Below are 21323 nucleotides of genomic sequence, written 5' to 3'. Positions count from 1 at the left end.
TTTTTCTGTGGCCGAGGCCAGCAAGCCGGGAAAACACACGATGGAGCCATTTGGATCAGTAATACTGAGGTTGATGAGCAATGTTTTGCTGACCGTTTGTAATTCCCGTAACTGTCTGAAAATGACGATATTGAGAATATTACTGACAATAATGGCCGTACACAATCACTGCTAAAAGAAGTGTTCTTAGCACCAATACCGGGGTCGTATGTGACACATAGTCTGTTGCCGTGTTCATGTTTTTTGCTTGTTTTCTTTTCTTTTTTTTTTTTTTTGTTACATAAATTATTCGTTGTTTATTTCATAAGATAATTCCTTATGGGTCGCTACATTTATTTTGTTTGTTTACTTTTATCTCTTCTATGCTAAATTATTTGCTTCAGTCTATTTAAAGCAAAGCCATCATTAATTCACTTAAGTCGTTTACGCTGACTTTAGATATATATATATATATATATATATATATATATACATATGTACATACATACATATATATATATATATACATATGTACATACATATATATATATATAAAATGAAATACGAGTACAATGTGAAAAAAAAGGAAGTCTTCGTTCTTTTATAGAACGAAAATAACCATAGCATTGATTTTTTTATAGCGTCATAGTTTCGTGGAATTAAGTGAATTTTTTTTTTACGACATACTGCATTTAAAAAAGCTGTGATACACTTTTCTAGGTTCTGTCTTATTTTTACTGAATATAACCGTTATATGTGTTGAATGAAATCAGTGCTTCTTAGTTTTTATTATTCATTGACTGATTATATGTATTAATTATTATGGGTATTATTTTCTATATCCTAAGTTCACCTATGAAACACTAGTGTCTGTGGGAAATAAAATTATGTATACATATTGTTGTGTCTGCACAATAATTAACAAGAACACGGAAAGTAAAGATATACAATATATTAGGAGGAAAAGTTATATACATATTTACATGTCTTCAGATATACTTCAGTTGGAGATATTCCGGCGGGTGGCGTGTTGCATATCTTACTGGAGGCAGCATAAGCGTCTTGCCTATTTGACGTTCGTTGCCGGATTCCCCCGGTCTTGGTGATTGATACCTTTATATATCTCGCTCACCCGCCTATGTTAATTAGTAGGCGTCTCCACAACACACATATGTGTGTATGTGTGTCTCTGTGTGTGTATCTGTGTGTGTGTTTGTTAAATACTTTGTTTAAAATGTTTATTTACCGTAAACCGTTTCACATGCAGTCTTCGTGATATTTGACGTCGAATTTATGATCGGTTATGATTCCTCATCGTTAATTCCGGTTATTAATCCCGCAGTCAAGATTTACTGTACAAATGCAATAAAAACTCTGCACGTGTGATGATACCGTCTGTGTTTGTGTAACTAGAAAAATCAAGGCAATTATTATTGTGGATATTAAATTTATTAAATACATGTACTTATGCGCTAGTGTCATGGGAAAGTGATGCATTCATGCTATCAGACACGTGATTGATTAGAGTACAGTCCTGTGTTGAGGGAGAACAGCAGATTAAATATAATAACTAATGCTTTATTTCAAGTTAGTCTAAAGCACATAAACATCGTTTGGTTCTAATTTGAATTCCTTGGTCAACGTGTGTGAGTTACGAATATAAACTCCAGGTTTATGAATGTGTTTGTCTGAGTCCTTGCGGAAAAGTTGGGAGAGAGCCAGACATGTTAAAAGGGATGGAGGAGTGTGGGTAAGTTTCACTTAACACCAATATATTCGGGGAGTTTGTAGGGGAAATGATTCTAAATCGCTTAACTTAGTTCTAAGCACGAATATTAACGAATGCAAGCCTCAAGGTAGGAGGCGAATTGGTGTTGTTTTAGTCAGGTTTGATCGTTTCTTTTTTCTTTTTTTTTTCTTTTTTGATTGAGATATCATTTCATGTAACAGTTTTAGGGTGATAAATGATTAATAAACGAGATATGCATGACCCCAAACATGCAACATAAGTAGACCATCAGCCGAGTCCTCATCCACAGGAATGTGTGTTCGGGAATACCCATCGGAGATGAGTAAGGGGGTCCCTTTCGGTGTGGGACATGGCATTACAAACCGAAATTATACATCTCTACCAAAGAGTCAGGGCTCCTGTACTGTCAGTCAGAATACAACAGCAAGAAAAACTGCCTAACTGGTATCCTAAAACATGTCGAACAAGAGTGACACAGTCCAGTCGCGTGGTCATACATGCTAAACAAGCACCCCAAGATGCAAAAATTTAGGGGAAGATCTTGAGGGGGAAGTAGAGGGAATCGCTTATTGACAAAAAGCCAGGCGCTGGTTTTCACTAATGGGTTTCTGTGATCGCAACTCTGTTCCTGGCTAATAAATGAGGAAGGAGTGTGGTAGCTGGGTGAGCGGCAGAACCTATCTACTCCTTAAGCAGTTTAGGTTAGCAAATCGGTAATTTGTTTAAATCAGCAACTCAAGGAAAGTTGTTGACCAGGACTGAGAAGGCCTCCCTATCCCGTTTTTTGGTGCTAAGACGTATTAGGTGAGTGGCAAAGGTTTAACATCAGAGATTTTCTTCTCCAAGATGGATAGTTTGACTTATTTCTATGAACACAGCTAGGAAGTTAGGGTTAGTTGAATTAGTAATAAAGATAATTAGTATGTGCTATAACGTTACAGTATTTAACAAAGTAGAATGATAATAAAATTAGAAGATGTGATTAACCACTTGTTATGAGTGGAAAAGCGGCGTGTGGAGGTAATTTTGAACAGGGGATGTAAATGTAAGGCTAGTATCTACCAGAGGCTTCATTAGTCTCAAATATTTAACTGTCAAGCTGAGAAATTAAAATGCATCTAATATTTATTTAATATATACACGTGTATTTTTCTATTCAAAATCCAAAGGAAAACTTTACGTAATCCTGTTATCTGTATGGAACGATTAATGTAATATTGTGTTTATATATATATATATATATATATATATATATATATATATATATATATATATATATACATTATCTTCTCTTCTCTTCTCTATTCTTTCTATATAAATAAAATGAAATCATTTTTCGCCTCTGAGTTTGACCTTATTAGGATTGAAACTCAAGATATTTCCTGCAAATGTAATATGCACAAACTGCAGCACATTATCTGAGGTGTGCTATAGGCATATTACCTATACACTTGCTCGATAATCGTACACTCCTATATTTTTCTGGTGAGAGTTCACTGCCCAAAACCTGTAAGAATCAATGGCAGTTGTAAAATCGTTTCTCTCCTTTTAATTCCTCCTCTTCCTGCTCCCCATTTACCCCGCCGCTACGTCGTTCACGAGGAACTAATACAAACGCACACCCGTTAGGGGTTTTGTAGTTGCATACAAAAACTGAAATGCTTCCTACTACGGGAAACGAACGACGCATAATTATACATTGCTTGTTTACAATTTATTTCGAAACATTATTACATTATTATTACATTAGTACATTATTACATTATTACACGTTTCTCTCCTTCCCTTTTCGTTTCATTAACATATAATATATCATTTCCTTTACATCTTGTTTCGTTTCGTTCGCTGCTTTCTTTTTCTGTTTACTTTTTTCCGATTACTGCTTAACAGCAGATGTGTTAAGGGTTATATCTCACAGGATTAGTGAATCTCTTGACAAAGGCTTCCTTTCTAGGGCAATTGCTCTTGACATATCAAAGGCCTTCGACAAGGTATGGCATAAGGGCCTACTTCACAAGATTTCCAGCTATGAATTACACCAATGACGCTATTTTTAGCACAAACAAGGTGTTTTCTTTTTGGTAATATTTACTGCATTAGATTATGAGTTGACTTTCCTAATTATCCTTGAATTATACAAACAATACTACGATTTATCTCTAAATGGATTTGTACATTACATTTACTTAACTTCAAAAGTTAACTGAATTGGTAAGCTCGCACTGGAAAAATTCTCATCATTTTCTTTCCCTCACGTGTACAAACACTTTCTTCCCTGGGAGAAATTATGGTTGGTCCTTAATCTTCAAATTCCTATTTAAGTCACCTAAATTAATTAGTGTGAAAGGAGCTTAGGGATTTCGGCAAAGAATTATATGCCGGTACATTATTACATTACGGCAAAACCATCGTTCACATTCCACAAGTCAGCTTCGATAGGTTTCCGGGTATGCTGACACCGTTACCGTTTATCTATTCCGATAGCCTTTCTTAACAGTGGGAGGTTTGGGGTGTCTATTCCGAGACCAGTTAAATTGGAAATGTTTAGAAAGAGAACGGGAAAGTTTTACATGGAACATTTTGGTTATTGAAAACAGACAATCACATGACATATTCATCAGGGTTTCATATGGGCGAGCGCCTTTGATAACCAAAACAACCCCAAAACATTTCTTGTATAAAAATTTATCAAAATATAATTCGACAAACATTTAGTGAAAAATTTGCGTAAAAAATTTAGACTTTTAATACAGCAATTTCGTACTGAAAGCAACATCGGATTTTTATAAAATAGTTTCTTTTTTTCTCGGACAAATAAATATTAAGAAAAGTTTTTTGGAAATTAAACCAACTATATAATTCGAAAAAGATTGACAAAGTTTCCTTTCCAGGGCAATTGCTCTTGACATATCGAAGGCCTTCGATAAGGTATGGCGTAAGGGTCTACTTCACAAGATTTCCAGCTACGGTATAACGAGAAATGTTTTCTCAATCATTAAATCATTTCTCTCCGATAGGTTCATAAGAGTAGTGATTGATGGGCAGAAATCAGAGGCCCTGAGTATTAATGCTGGAGTCCCTCAGGGGTCCATCCTGGGTCCAACTCTCTTCCTGATCTACATCAATGATCTCCCAAAACACATACTTAAACCAATCATAGATTCCATGAGCAAAGCTTCTTTCTTAGAACTGCACGCCAGTGGAACTCTCTGCCGCTTGCCTGTTTCCCACCTGACTACAACTTGGACGTCTTCAAGTCCAACATAAACAAACTCCTGAAAAACCGCCCCCTTAAGTAAGACACTCTATCAAAATCCCCAATACTAATGATTACTACAATACTATCTCATTGATTACTGTACATGCAATAACCCTTATCCCTGAGTGGCCTTCGGGCCTTGATAAGTGGTGACCCCCATGTAAAAAAAAATTCATTAAAAAGTTTGCGTAAAACAATTAAAAGTTTAATAAAACAATTTGGCAATGAAAGCAACTTTGGATTTGTATAAAGTAGTTTTCTTCTTGTTTTTATTCCAACAAATAAATAATTGAAAACGTTATTTTGATTTAAAGCAACTTTGAAAGGTCAACAACAAATTATTTTAAATGAGTGTTTTTTTTTAATGGGGAAGTGGGTTGTTTTATTACTTATTTATTTTCCGTTTTAACGGCAATCGTTCTACACTTTAAATTTGAGTTAATAAAAAAAATTACAACGGAGCGAAATTTAAGTTTCCCTTCCATTTTTACAACAACCGAACAAATAAGGGGAATTAATCACTTATTAAAATTATTTTAGTGTTGAATTTTTCGCATTTTTGTTACATTTGCTACTTTGCAATCGCTGGTAGCCCACTTCAAAAATTGAATACAAGAAAAAATTAAACAGAATGGTACTCATGCAGAATTTGACCCCCCCCCCCGATTCCATTTCATTCCACCGGATTCAACCGAGCGTTATTTAAATGTTGGAACACTAAATCAACATTTTATTTATTTTCGTTGCATAATTAATTAATTAATTAATTAATGATGGGAGTATTTTTCTGTTTATTTTCTTAACATCTGTTGACATAAAATTAATTTGTACATTCTCTTGAAAAAAATCTTTTCTCTACTTTCACCTAACGATTTACAGTGTTCATTAAAAACAGTCATCTTTTCTTTTAATAATAAAAATTCTGTTTGCAAAAAGAAACGTTTACCGCCAATTTTCTTTTAAACAATGCATGTTTTCCTGCAAAAACAATTTATGGAAAAAAGGAATCTTTTTTGAAGAAAAAAATTTGCAAAAAATATTTAAAGTAAATAAACAATACAAAATGCAATTTTTCTTGAGTAATGTGTTCCATTTTTACAAACTGAGCAACAGCAACGCATGGCCGGGTACAGCTAGTATACATATAATGTTAAGTTTTTCTCGCTCTGACATTTATATTAAAGGCCTACTTTTTTCTATTTAACAATATTTAAACAGACTAAGTTATGGATATGAGAGTGACTTCATGAAGGTTTACTAATTTGCATATTCCTTTGGGAAACGAGAGTTCATTAATTAATTATTCATTTTTATGTTTTATTATTAGATGATTGGTTTCATTTTTCTATTGCGCTTAATTTTTCTTATGCATATGTTCTATGTTATGCATAATTGTGCATAATTGCTTAAAATTTAAGATGAAAACGTTCTAGCACAGTGATATGTTCATTCATATATATATACATATTATATATATATATATATATATATATATATATATATATATATATAAAGTGGCATTGTCTGTGTGTACAAAACATCTCTATAAAACTTCTCTCTAAATATATGGTCTACAAATTTGAAACTTGATAGGTGTAAAGTTAAAGTTAATATCTACAGTAGGCTTCATCAGTGTCAAATATTAGACTGGCAGGCTGAAAACTTGAAATGTATCCAAAATTCATTTTATATATACATGTGTACATTTCAATCAAAATCCAAACAGAAAACCTTTCCGTAACTCAGTTATTTTATGTAAAGGTTAATGTTATATTATGTTATAGTTATATACCTATAACGTTTAGTTTTCTTGCTCTGACATTGGTATTAAAAACCTTTTTCTATTTAAACTTTTTCTAAACGAAATCAGTCATAAATATGCAAACAATTTCGTGAAGGTTAACTAATTTACATATTTCTTAGAAAAACGAGCATTCATTAATTAATTATTCATTTTTATGGTTTCTTATTAGATAATTGGTTTCATTTACCTATTACGCGTTATTCTCTTTATGCATAGTATCTATATGGTACATAATTACGTAGCATTTATTTTGAAAACGTTCTAGCGCACTGATATGTTTATATATTGTTGTGGTTTAAATGTTGAAAGAAGTGCCGTTTATGGGTATGTCTCGGTTCTTGCACGATATATACTATGTCTCTGACTCAGTGATCGTACCCACATCTCAGAATGAGGTGCTATTTTTGAAACTTTAAAAGAATTCTCTCTCTCTCTCTCTCTCTCTCTCTCTCTCTCTCTCTCTCTCTCTCTCTCTCTCTCTCTCTCATTCCCAAGATGAAATGTTTTCTACTTACACAAGTACACTTTGTCTGCCTTTGGTAAGAGTTTCCGCTGGTGAGAGCGATGTTGGAATAATAGGATTAGGCCATGTACCTTGAGTCTTCTTCGGTGTTCTTTTTAGTGTATCCACGAATCCTTCCGCCTGCCCATTCGATCAAGTGTGATATTGGGGTATGGTGATGTGTCTGATCTGGTACGTATCACAAAACATTTGAACTCTACGGATGTGAACTGAGTTCAATTATCGCTCACGATGTAGTTCATGTAAAAAATGTATTCTTGTCCCTGATGTGGGTATTTTATATCTTAATATCTACGGCCACTTATTGTGGTTATCGACTACGATTAAGTAATAGTGGGCTTTGAGAGGACCTGAAAAGTCGATGTGAATTCTTGACAATGGCTGGTCAATTTTGGCCAAGGTTTCATTATGATAGGTGATACTTTTGCTGATAGTGTACAACGTCTGCAAGGGTCGATTATCTCCATTACGTCTTTGTCCATGTTAAATCAGTAGACGTAGCTTCTCATTAAACTTTTCATCTGGGTTTTCCAAGTTTCCCGGTTTGAAAATCTCGTAGAATTCTTTTGTGGAGACTTTTCGGAATTACCACTCTTTCGTTATTTAGTAAGACCTCGTTGCAAATAGAAAATACTTCTGGAACGTTTTTGTCCCCAATAGTGATCTTGCTGTTGATGTTGTGAATAAAGTCGCCCTTTTTTTATTCTATTTTCATTTCAGGTAGAAATGCTGGAAGCTCTCTAATTGTATTATCTATCATTGTTTTTATTTTGGAATCGGTATGAAGTGCAGGAAATATAGAATACTCCAAAGGTTTCCTTTTCTTTGGTATCAATTGTGATAGGCCATCCGCATGGCTCATTTGTTTTGCTGATAGTTCCTTCAATTTAAAGTCATAATTTAATAGGACAGTACCCCATCTCAATAGTCTATTGGCAGTATATGTCGGTAAGCCGTTTTTGGATCCGAAAATCGTTAGCTACGGTTTATGATCGGTTTGTAACGTGAATATTCTTTGATGTAAGTATCTATGAAATTTCTTTACCGCGAATATGATACTTAAAGCTTCTTTTTCGAGTTGTGAGTCTCTTGGCTGGCAATAGCGTTCTCAATGCATGTGCTCGATTTTTTGTAGGGTCGGACATTATATGTAGCATATAAGCTTGTGTCGTTTGTTGCTATTATTTTCAGCTTTGTGTTTAGTGCATAAAGAACCAGTTCCGATTTTAGAGTATCCTTGATTTTTTCAAACGCCGCTTCCAGGCCTTTTCTTTCCTTAACCGTTCATTCAGTGTAGCGCGCAAGACATGCATGTTCTTTATGAATGCCTGGTAGAAGTTAACCAGTCCCAGAAAACTTTGGAGCGCTTGACATTTTCAGAAGCAGGTATGTTCAATTTTTGATAAAAAATGTGACTTTATGTCATTCATGAGTGAAACACACTTTGCTACTTTTATTTTAAATTCGAAGTTTTGAATTCTTATATGTTTGGGATGCTCTTCTACAGATTTACTAACAATAAGTCCCAGTTGGTGCATGCGTATCCATGACCTGCTCGAGAACCGCAGCTGCGATCTGGATCCCCAAGGCTAATATTTCAAACTTATAGAGTTCTCTGTGTGTATTGATGCAGAGGAGTTAAGAGCATTCTTTCTCGACGAGGATCTGTAGATATGCGTCACTTAAATCCACCTTAGAGAATATTGTACCACCGTTGAGTTTGTTGAATACATCCTCTGGTGTGGGGGGGAGATCGTGGTATCTTTCAGGGCCGCAGTCAGGCCCATGGAAAAATCCGCACAGACACGAATTTAGTTGGTCTTGGTCGTAACGTATTAGTGGTACCATTTAATGTCAGAGAAAGTATAAGGTCTCTCTCAAATATTATCTTCTCGCCTGTCACTGCACGAGCTGGTTTGTTAGTTCTTCTTGTGGGTAGTTTCTTCAACCTTTTTCATGCTTGTATATTGATGAGTGTCAGGTATCAACCGGAATCCAGCTGTAAATCAATCTATTGTTAACATTTATATATTTCTGCCGGGTTTTCTATGATTCAATGTCAGATCCTGCTTGTCGGACCCTGTTATTTTTCTGTTCTTTCTGCAATGTGTCGATGTGTGGCCTTTCCTGTCGCGCTCATTACATGTTTTATTTTTGTAAAAACAGTCTATTGACTAATGTTCTCTGCTACAACGACTGCGCGAACTTGTGGGCGGTTTCTTTTTTAGATTGCATAGGTATTATTTGATTGTGCCTGGGTTGTCTTCTTGTTTCCTTGTTTTTTCCGAAGTAGTACTTTTTGGTCTGTAACTAGTCTTTCGTACGTAGGACACACCTGACTCCTCGATATTTCTCGAGTCATTCTTTACGCTGACTAAACGTTTGTAATTTTCCGCCAGCTTTTAGATTGTGAGCCCTTGTTCGCTTTCAAAGCTTGAGAGAACTCGTTATCTTATCTCTGCGTTTTTCGTCGAGACGGGACCCTGTGTAAAAACCAAACACTTGAAATCATCCGCTGATAGTTCGTCCAGACGAAAGTCGTCGCAGTGCTTGTCAACAATAGACACAAAAGTGAGATAATCTTCGTCGTCGCGTTTCGCCATGTTTAAAATCTTCCATCTTTTGTGAAAAAAAGTCGTATTAGGACCGAAAAGTTCAGATAAGAGTTTGACTGCCTCGGAGAATTCCAGTTTGATCGTCCTCTTGGGTAGTAAATAGTCAACGATCATTGTATTCTGTGGTTCCTAGTTTTCTTAAAAGTCAGTGGACCTTTTTGGCATTGCTCCACTCTTGGCAATCAATAGTTAATAAGTCTTCGTATCGCCTATAAAAAGCACCAAATATCTTATCCTGCTCCGGTACGTTTCAATCGAATTCCAAATTATGCTTGGGGAAAAAGCTGCGTTGTTATCACTGTGTTCCGTTTTGTTCAACATTTTTAAGAAAAGTTTCTCTTGTCGCTTCTGTTGAAGTAACAATCTCTTATCCAACATTTATTGCCGCTGTTACTGTCTCTTCTTATTCCGACGGTTGCTTTTGTCGCATTTCTACCTGCTTTTTGTGCAACTGAAAGAAAACGTGTTATTGTTGCTGAAACTGCTATTGAAATTACAACTGGAGCTGTCTATTTTGTTCTTTTAATTTTTTCTCTGCTCATTGCTACTGGGTGAGCAACTGCGTGACAATGGCCTCCCAGTTGTCCATCTCCAATATCTACTAAAAGCGAACGACATTTATTATATGAACCCTGGTAAAAAATCTCGAATGGAACAATAAATATCTTATATTTTTATGTGTGGAAATGCTGCACTTTTTTTTCACTTGGGATTTTCAGGTTTAAAACATTGAAAACCGATATAAAAATGAGGAATACTTGTTTTCAAAATATTTAACAGTGAACATAAATGGCCTCTTTGTCTTCTAGACAAAAACTTTCCTTCGTTCATGAAATAACCAAAGTTTACTTCCAACTATGTAAGGAAAAATATTCAAAACCTTGAGAAGAAAAAAATTTGAACAAATTAAAAATGTTATATTTCAGTTTTCCAGTTTGCAATGAATTAATCACTGAATAATTCAATGCGACACACGTGATATCAATTAGGTCAACCACTAAAAATTGACAGTTTCTGAAAATTCGAGTCAAATTATGCAAGAGTATCGCAGTTTTTAATATATTTTCAAGAACAAAAACACTATTCTTTATCGATAATAAATTAATTCAAATATTTGTTGAAACTATTGTATTTCACAAGCTCTTTTTTTACTTTAAACAACTTAGCACGAGTTTAAAATTTTAAAATAATAATAATAATAAATGAATAATAATAATATTTTAATATATTTTGAAATTTACCGTATTTAATTGTCATTTTTTAATTCAGACGTTTTTTTTTTCTTTTAACGATTTTGATTTTAATTTTTTTTAAGTGAAGATATATCTTCGTGTACTGAATTAATTTTAAAAAAATATAAATAATACGTTGACTATAACGACGAAGCTTTAATTTGTCGCCAAATCGTTCCCCTACCGGATTGGCCACCCGCCGAATCTGCTGTACTGAATCGGCCAAGCTGAAACCGTGACGCCGAATCGGCCATGACGAATCGATCATGAAGGAACGTACCAAACTGTACTATATATATATATATATATATATATATATATATATATATATATATATATATATATATTGCGTACAATATAACAATCAATAGAGAATTTTCTCTATAAAAATAAATAACCAGCCTGCATTAATTGAAATATCATAATTAAGCGTTTTTCTTGTTGTTTTTTTTTTGTTTTGTTTTTTAACAATTGGACAACGTCGGGCATTTTGCTAGTCATAGATACTTCGGGCATTTTGCTAGTCATAGATATTTTCTTGTTTAAAATAGTCATATTCATTTGATAAAAAGCATATTTGAAAGTGGAAACGTCAAACAGTATTTTTATCACCATAAATCAATGTATATTTAGTACGTACAAAATGGATGTCGATTCTGAAAATATATAAACATTTTGACCCCTCCCTTTAATTAAAAAATCTATTAAATATCAGGGCATTAACTAATTTTAATGAAATTTTCAGCATTTATCAAATATTGATTACGGAATATAATGAACCCATTATTTATATTTAAATCTTAGTGGAAATATTTAAAATATACATACTGATATAATTTTGTTTAAACAAAAAATACCTTTACTAAAGTTATGATTTTCAGTAGTAAAAAATGCATGAAATTATATTTGCTTTTTATGAAAATAAAGCATCGTAAATTGTGACAATTAAAAAAAATAATTTTTACAGGAACATTACGAAAAAAGCCTCTAAACTCCGTATTAATAGATTCGATATAAATTAAAGTAAAATTAATTTCTCAAACTACCGATAATATCATTGAATTAAGCATTGTTTATTTAATATTTTCACACAAAATAAATTATAATTGCAAAATATATTTCTACTTTTTTAGATTACAGGTTTTACATAAATTTTATATGTAAGATTATAATATTTTTCTTGCTTGTATGAATGTGAAATTTTGGCCTTACATAATTTTTATATAATCTTGAAAATATTTTTTTTATTTAAATCATGGACAGAAAATAATTAAATTAAAAATGGTTAAAATTATACAAACGTTCACAATAGAGATGAACAGATGCAGGGCTAGGGAAAAACAAAGAAAGCCAGAACTCTTTACCTCCCTTTAACTACCTGAAATCATTTTAGACAGCCTTTTGACATTCTGAGATTTTAAACTTCCATATAATTCATTTTTAGAGACTTTTGTTTTGATTCTGCAAAGGAAGAATATCCCGCTTTTGAAAGATAATTAAGTTATTTTTTGTATAAACAAGGTGTTCTTTATTTAATTCAATATCTTAGGACTTTACTAATTATCTTTGAAATAGACTACAAAAAAACTAATATTTACTATCAAAAGATTTTTACAATGAATTTATTTAATTTCAAAATTTAGCTGAATTTGTTAGCTCGCCATGAAAAAATTTTTATCACTTTTTTCACTTGTAAAAATAATTTTATTAACCTTTTCGAAATTAACTTTTTAAATACAATCAAAAAAGTCGTCGGAAAGCTACAAAAAACTTATTATAAATCAACTTTCAAAACTATGTCGCCCTATGTTTATTCCATCAGTTTTGCTCGTACTTGATATATATATATATATATATATATATATATATATATATATATATATATATATATATATATATGTATATATATATATATACACCCATAAAGATATATATATATATATATATATATATATATATATGATGTGTTTTCTTAAAAAATATTTATAAGGTTTACATGAATTCGTAGTTCCCTGAACTTGAATAATTAGATAAATTATAATTGATTACTTTTAAAATATGTTAACGTTATTATAAAGTAATGTTTATTCCATCAGTTTTGCTCGTACTTGATATATATATATATATATATATATATATATATATATATATATATATTTATATATATATTGTGATACATTTATTAAAATGTATAATAAATAATTTTATTGATTTTTAGCCGAGAGGAGATATATTTTCAGTATATTTTATTCACTGTATCATTTTTGCGCCAAAAGGAACCAATTCACGTCTGCTCGGTCACATTTTGTTAACAAAACAGAAAAAAGGGGGAGGAGGAGGCCTGCGAGCAGGAGGAGAAGGGAGAGACAGAGATACTGTGAAGGAAGAGTGGAAAAGGAAAGAGAAAAGAAAGATAGAGAGAAATAAACCGTATATATAGAGAGAAACTGTTTGGAGAAAGAGAGAGATAGATCGTATAGATAGAGAGGGGTGCCTGAAAAAAAGTTGTCAACAGTCAGTGGAGCTTCGCGCTTAAAAGCGACAAGACGTAAGTCAGCGAAGGTCAGGGTGGCGAAGCCGGCGAAAGGCGACGACGGCGTGGTAGCGGCGTCGCGGAAGTAAATATCAACGACACCAGCCGATGATCAGCGGTAATAGTTAGAATATTGACTAAACAAAAGATTGAACCCAGCGAAGGAAGGACTCATGGAGCAGTGAAACTTTTACTATAAATCAAGGGCTTCGATGAGCTTCGGAAACAATACTTGGACCAATTAACACGCACGCACGTAATGAAACATAAATAATCCGAAGGACAAAAATATGAAAATTAACCTGCGCGCGCGTAATCAAATATAAATAATTTACAGGAAAGAAATATAAAAAAGAGACAACAGAAAGGTCGCATTTCAAAGGATATTAAGTGAGTTTTTCAATCAAAACTTTCATTTCTCCAACATCTCTCTCTTACCCTAGAACCTGTATCTAATTGAGCAGACGATTTCTTGTTTTATGTGGACATTGACTGTTAATATATTTTTCTATCGGTAGAATTTGAATCATTAAATCGTTTCATTTAGTTAGGCATATTTAATTTTCTTTTCTTGAATTGAATTTTATTTTATTTTTATATAAATAAAAGTTTGTTCATTTTTCGACGATACTTGTACTCGTTATTTCTTATGTGGTTTCGCTGTCCAGTACATTTCATTTTATTGTTGTCTTCGGGACGGTTCTCCCATTCCCATAACAACACATTATCAAAGAACTTGAGAAACTTTATTTTTTTATGTATTTCGTTACGTCACCCATCTCTACCGTCCACAGTAGGACTGGGATACGTCGTAACAATACATATATATATATATATGTGTGTGTGTGTGTGTGTGTGTGTGTGTGTGTGTGTGTGTGTGTGTGTGTGTGTGTGTGTGTGTGTGTGTGTGTGTGTGAAGACTGTGTTTCAAAAATGTACTTACACTTTCAGTATCGTTAATATGCGTTGTTGTTTTTTTTCTTTTTTTTTTTTTTTTGGAAGTTAATCACAAACTGGCAGAAAATCAACTGAGTTTAGAAGAGAGGAATTTTGCCCTGAAATGTTAATGTAAAGATCGAAAACGTAATTGAAGTGCAAAGACGTTCTAGAACAGAATTCGTAACACGGGCACCAACGCATCGAACATTGCTCGCGTCAGAGATAAATCTGAACCAGATAGAACCGTCCAGAATATTAACGAAAAATCTTCGGGACTACTATAGACATCTTGAAAAGAAGAGCAGGTGCAGGAAACACTCCTTATATACCCACAGAAATCACTTCGACAAACTGTTCGGAAAACCCATATCTCCAAAAATAGCGTCTATTGCGTCTTGAAGCGTATAAACTAGGAATGTTACAATCCAACATTAATGCATTCTTTCCATCAAGATGGTACTGGCCGTGAATGGTACCTGGCAAAATGTGTAGAAGATGCAGGGAATCCACACGAAATTACGTGGAGCGATAGGGAACCTTTATATTAAATGATCTCATTAATAGTTATAATTGTAGGTACTTGGATCTTGTAATTCATTATGAAACACTAGAATACAATTTAAACCTACCAGTATTAACAGTCGAGAATTTCTGTGTTTGGTATTATGGCACTTGATTTAACGAAATTGTAATTACCTCAACTTATTTCAAACTATATTCATGATTTCAGAAGTAAAAAAATATGATTTGAGTGCCATCAGCTAGAATTGAAACCGAAACCAAAACATAACGAAACATAACTAGACAAAATAAGGCAAAACATAAAAAATAAAACAAAATATAACAAAACATAACAAAATATAGCAACACTTCAAAACATAACAAAAAATAACAAGGCATGACAAAACATAGCAAAACAAAACAAAACATAGTAAGATATATCAAAACATGAAGCATATAAAACATAACAAAACATATAAAGAATAACAAAACATAACAAAACATAGAACAATATAAAACATAAAATATTTTTAAAAAATATAGCAAAACACAACAAAACATAGCAAAACATAACGAAACATAGCAAAACATAACAAAACATAGCAAAACATAACAAAACATATAAAGAATAACAAAACATAACAAAACATATAAAAAGTAACAAAACATAACAAAACATATAACAATATAAAACATTAAATATTTTAAAAATATAGCAAAACATAACAAAACATAGCAAAACATAACAAAACATAGCACAAGATGAGAAAACGTAACAAAACATAGTCAAATATAACAAAACATAACAAAACATAGCAAAACATTGCAAAATATAACAAAACATCGCAAAACATAAAACATAACAAAACATAGTAAAACATAACAAAACATAGCAAAACATAACAAAACAAAGCAAAACATAGCAAAACATAACAAAACATAACAAAACATAGCAAAACATAACAAAACATGGCAAAGCATAGCAAAACAAAGTAAGACATAGCAAAACATAGCAAAACATAACAAAACATAACAAAACATAGGAAATCATTGCAAAACATAGGAAAACATTACAAAACATAACAAAGTATAACAAAACATAGCAAATCATAACAAAACATAGCAAAACATAACAAAACATAACAAAACATAACTAAACATAGCAAAACATAGCAAAACATAACAAAACATAGCAAAACATAACTAAACAAAACAAAACATAAACAGACATAAAAAACAATAAAACATAATAAAACATAACAAAAATAGGAAAACATAACAAAACATAACTAAACATAACAAAACATAGCAAAACATAACAAAACATAGCAAAGCATAACTAAACAAAACAAAACATAACCAGACATAAAAAACAATAAAACATAATAAAACATAACAAAAATAGCAAAACATAACAAAACATAACAAAACATAACTAAACATAACTAAACATAGCAAAGCAGTTTCATGATTGAAACTATGTTTACAAGTTGCGCAAAGACTTAAATATATTTGTACCTCGTATGGTTAAACTGTGGAAAAGAATTGTGAATTTTTATTAAATATAAGTTGGTTTCTATGACAACAATGTTTTTGACAGACAAGATGAAAGGCAGGGCGATCGGACAGGTTAGCAAAATAGGAAAACAAACGATTAAGCCATTGAGGAGATCGTCGACACTGGATTCGTGTACAATGTCTTGCCGGGAGATTCAAGATGCAGACAATTAGAAATATTATTTAAACAAAATCTAGCAATCTTTTTTTTTTACATTTAAAGTACCGCATACAAAATGGAAAACATAATGACAAATTTAGGACATTACAGAGAAGAAACATCTAAAGTACTTTAAAAGGAAAAGAAAAGAAACAAACACACACACACACACACACACACACATATATATATATATATATATATATATATATATATATATATATATATGTATGTATATATATATATATATATATTTATTGTCCACTGATTTCCTCATTAGTACTGGTTTGCTCCGCGTTCTGTTTGCTGCATTTCGGTAAGAAACAGCGAGAGAAATAGATTTTCAGTTGTTTGCGGAAGCCATAAAAATTGCCCGCATAAATAAGAACGTTCACGAAGCTATACGAGTTAGCCAGCCAGGCCACAGTGAATTCAATCGGTTCCAAAATGGGTGAAATCGCCTTGAAAGCAATCAGGTACACTGTGATAGTGTATGGCCCCCAAGCGATGAAGTAACTGATACCGCTTATCGCCAACGTGCGCACAGCTTTCGCATTTCGACTAGATTTCACATATCCATTTTCGCTACCTGTTATTCTATCCAGGTTCCTCAATGTCTTGGTGACTTTGTACGTTGTCCAAAACAATATGACGCCACTGAGGATCAGCGTATACAAACCAGTGACAATGGAGAAAATTGGAGATTTCCAATACATGCCGCATATGACAACGTTTTCTTGGTAAACATAGTAATTGTCTTCGATAAACAACGGCGCTGAGAAGGTTGATATACCAATAAGCCAGAATACGACAGTTATGATGTAACAATGATGAAATTTTACAAACTTCTGATAACGAATTGGATGGTTTACAGCCGCGTAGCGATCAATACCGACGATGGCCAGACTCCAAATGGACACAGCGCAGGTCGTTCCGTGAGTAATACTTGAAATCTGACAGTAAACATCACCCAGTAACCATTTGTCTGTGGCCGAAGCCAGCAAACTGGGTAAACACACGATGGAGCCGTTAAGGAGATCAGCAATACTGAGATTAATAAACAATGTCTTGACGATCGTTTGTAATTCATGCATCTGTCCTAAAATGATGATATTGAGTATATTACTGACAATGATGGCCGCCACAATCACTGCTATAAGAAGAGTTCTTAGCACCAGTCCCGTGGTCGTATGCGACGTATGGTCTGTTGTCGTGTTCATGTTTTTTGTTTGTTTGTTTTTTTGTCATGTAAATTGTTCGCTGGTTATTTTTTTTAAATAATTCTTCCTGGTGACTACCTTTTCTCCACGTTAAAAAACGACCCTGGTGTCTAACACTATCCTTTGCGGAGGCATTGTAAATAGGTACAATTATTTTATTTGTTTACTTTTATCTTTTCTACGTAAGAATATTTTCTATTTTGGAACGAAAATAACCGTTAGCATTGTAATTCTCATAGCTTCATAGCGTTGTTCAATTAAGATTTTTGACGTCATATAGCCGTTATACATTTTGAAAACATAAAAATTTTCCAGTTTTTTTTTTGTTTTTGTTTTCTGTTTACTAAATATAGTCGTTGCATGTGTAAATGAAATAAAATGAGTGTTTCATAGTTGTTATTATTATTATGATTATGATTATGATTATGATTATTATTATTATTATTATTATTATTATTATTATTGTCAGTATTATTATTATCATTATCCTTATCATCATTATTATTATTATCATTATTATTATTATTATTATTATTATTATTATTATTATTATTATTATTATTAACATTATTATTATTATTATTATCATTATCATTATCATTATTATTATCATTATCATTATTATCATTATCATTATTATTATCATCATTATTATCATTATCATTATCATTATTATCATTATTATTATTATTATTATTATTATTATTATTATTATCATTATTATCATTATCATTATTATTATTATTATCCTTAACATTATTATTATTATTATTATCATTATCATTATCATTATTATTATTATTATCCTTAACATTATTATTATTATTATTATTATTATCATTATCATTATCATTATTATTATCATTATCATTATTATCATTATCATTATCATTATCATCATTATTATCATTATTATCATTATCATTATTATCATTATTATCATTATTATTATTATCATTATCCTTATCATTATTATTATTATTATTATTATTATTATTATCCTTAACATTATTATTATTATTATTATTATTATTATTATCATTATCATTATTATCATTATCATTATCATTATCATCATTATTATCATTATCATTATTATCATTATTATTATTATTATTATCATTATTATTATTATTATCAGACTGATTATATGTATAAATTATTATAGGTATTATTTTCTGTGGTGTATGTTGGAAAAAATATGTACATATATGTATGTGTGTGCGTGTATTAAATAGTATATTTTTTTTTAATTTACCGTAACTCTTAATATTTACTCGGATTTCTGATCTGTTATTATTTTTCAGCGTTGACTTCTTTTTATTAATCTCTCAATCCAGATTTATTCGTTTTTTTATTTACTTTACATATGCAATAAAAAAAAAGCTTATTATGCTACTACTGTGTATGTGTAACTAGAAAAACAAAGAAAATTACTATTGTGGATATTAAAGTCACTAAATACATGCATGTGTGCTAGAATTATAGAAGAATATTCTATCTAGGCTATCAGAGACGTGATGGATCAGGGTAAATTCCTAAGGGACGATAGAGAAAAAATAAGCAGCTAACACTATTTTGTAAAGTTAGTCTAAAACGTATGAAGGTCTTGTCATCTGGTTCTAGTTTGGTTGCCTTGGTCAAAGGGTGGTGTTACAAATATAGACTCCAAGTTAATGTATGTGTCTGTCCGAGTCCTTACGGCAAAGAGATATAACCAGACGTTAAAATGGTTAGAGGTGATAAAGGAGTATTGGTAAGTCTCACTTAGAGCTAAGATATCCGATGAGTTTTCTAGCAAACATAATTCTATATCGTGTAAATTTGATCTAAGTTCACGGATATTTTTTAATGCGAGACTCAAGAAAGGGGGCGAATTGGGTTTGTTTGAGTGTGCGTCTGGTTTTATCGTTTGTTTGTTTTTTCTTTATTGAGCTGCCATTTCATTTAATAATTGAAGTTTTAGTGTGAGAAATTCTGGGCTAAGTAGATGTGCATAAGGCCCAACATGCAATACATGTAACCATTAGCTGACCTCCTCCACGGGCCTGCCCTTAAATTATCCCATTTACCAAATTTCCACTACTAACGATTACTACGATTCTGTCCCAATGACTACTGTACACTCATTTAACTCTTATCTTTAAGTGGCTTCCGGGCCTTCATAAGTGGTGACTCCTTTGTAAAAAAAAAAGAAGGATTAAGATTAGGAGACATAATCATCCACCCTTTATGAATGAAAAAGCGGGGAAGATAAGTTTGACTATACTGTGTACATTTAAGGTAAGTAGAGGCTTCATCAGTAAAAGAAATTAAAATGTATTAAAAATTAAAATGTATTAAAAATTAAAACGTATTAAAAATTAAAATGTACCGAATAGGCATTTAATACACACGTGTATATTTCTTAATCAAAATCCAAAGGAAAACTTACATAACCCTGTTATCTCTATGCAAAGATTAATGTTATACACACACACACACACACACACACACACATATATATATATATATATATATATATATATATATATATATATATATATATATTGATTTAGCGACTACCGGATTTTTCTAGAAAATCTGGAGATATTTGACACTCGCAAACCCGCAATTTAAGATTAATATACAGGGTGTCCATAAAGTCCGTGTGCAATTTTTAAAATGAATTGTTCCAAAATCAAATCCTTTTTACATGTTATTTCTATTGCAATCACAAATAAAATTATAAATATTTTAAGGCGCATGCGAACTTTATGGACACCCTATATATATATATATATATATATATATATATATATATATATATATATATATATATATATATATATATATAAGAGCTGACGTCCCGGCGTTGCCCGGGCGTACAATAAGCTTAATCATTATATTTTTTTTGTTTATGCAGATTCCATATGTATTATTATAGAATCAAATTCTATTGAATATTATATATTACCAGGAATAATGTGTCTATAAGAGAGAAAAGCTATATAACAATAAGAATTTATTTGGAAAATAGATTTTATTTTTATAATCTTAAATTGCGGGTTTGTGGGTGTCAAATGTCCCCAGATTTTCTACTAGAAAAACCCGGTAGCCGCTAAATCAAAATCTAACCCGTTAGATTGCAAACGAAATCTCCAGATCTGGCGGGAAAATCGCTAAATTAAGAACACTAATTACTTCATTTTGCCGATGTAAAATGAAATATTACCTTGTAAAAATTCTTCTTTTTATCTACACGGGAGAAA

At 31.8% G+C, this 21323-nt stretch overlaps 1 protein-coding gene across 1 annotated transcript; it reads right to left on the bottom strand.

Moving 5' to 3' along the window:
- Positions 1-16312: 16312 nt before the first annotated feature.
- Positions 16313-18336, bottom strand: LOC145296243 (histamine H2 receptor-like). The gene has a single exon (XM_080142456.1). It carries the CDS (start codon positions 18070-18072, stop codon positions 17107-17109), a length of 966 nt encoding a protein of 321 aa, XP_079998582.1. The 5' UTR covers positions 18073-18336; the 3' UTR covers positions 16313-17106.
- Between the last annotated feature and the right edge of the window lie 2987 nt (positions 18337-21323).

This window comes from Euprymna scolopes, chromosome 16, assembly GCF_053919585.1.
Source record: "Euprymna scolopes isolate OS-2025 chromosome 16, ASM5391958v1, whole genome shotgun sequence".
NCBI classification, from domain to species: domain Eukaryota; kingdom Metazoa; phylum Mollusca; class Cephalopoda; order Sepiida; family Sepiolidae; genus Euprymna; species Euprymna scolopes.
Note: the sequence above shows the minus strand (reverse complement) of the source record. Positions and strands in the feature narration are given on the sequence as shown.

Coding starts and splice junctions, on each gene's coding strand:
- LOC145296243 (XM_080142456.1), bottom strand. CDS start 18,072: ATGAACACGACAACAGACCATACGTCGCATACGACCACGGGACTGGTG.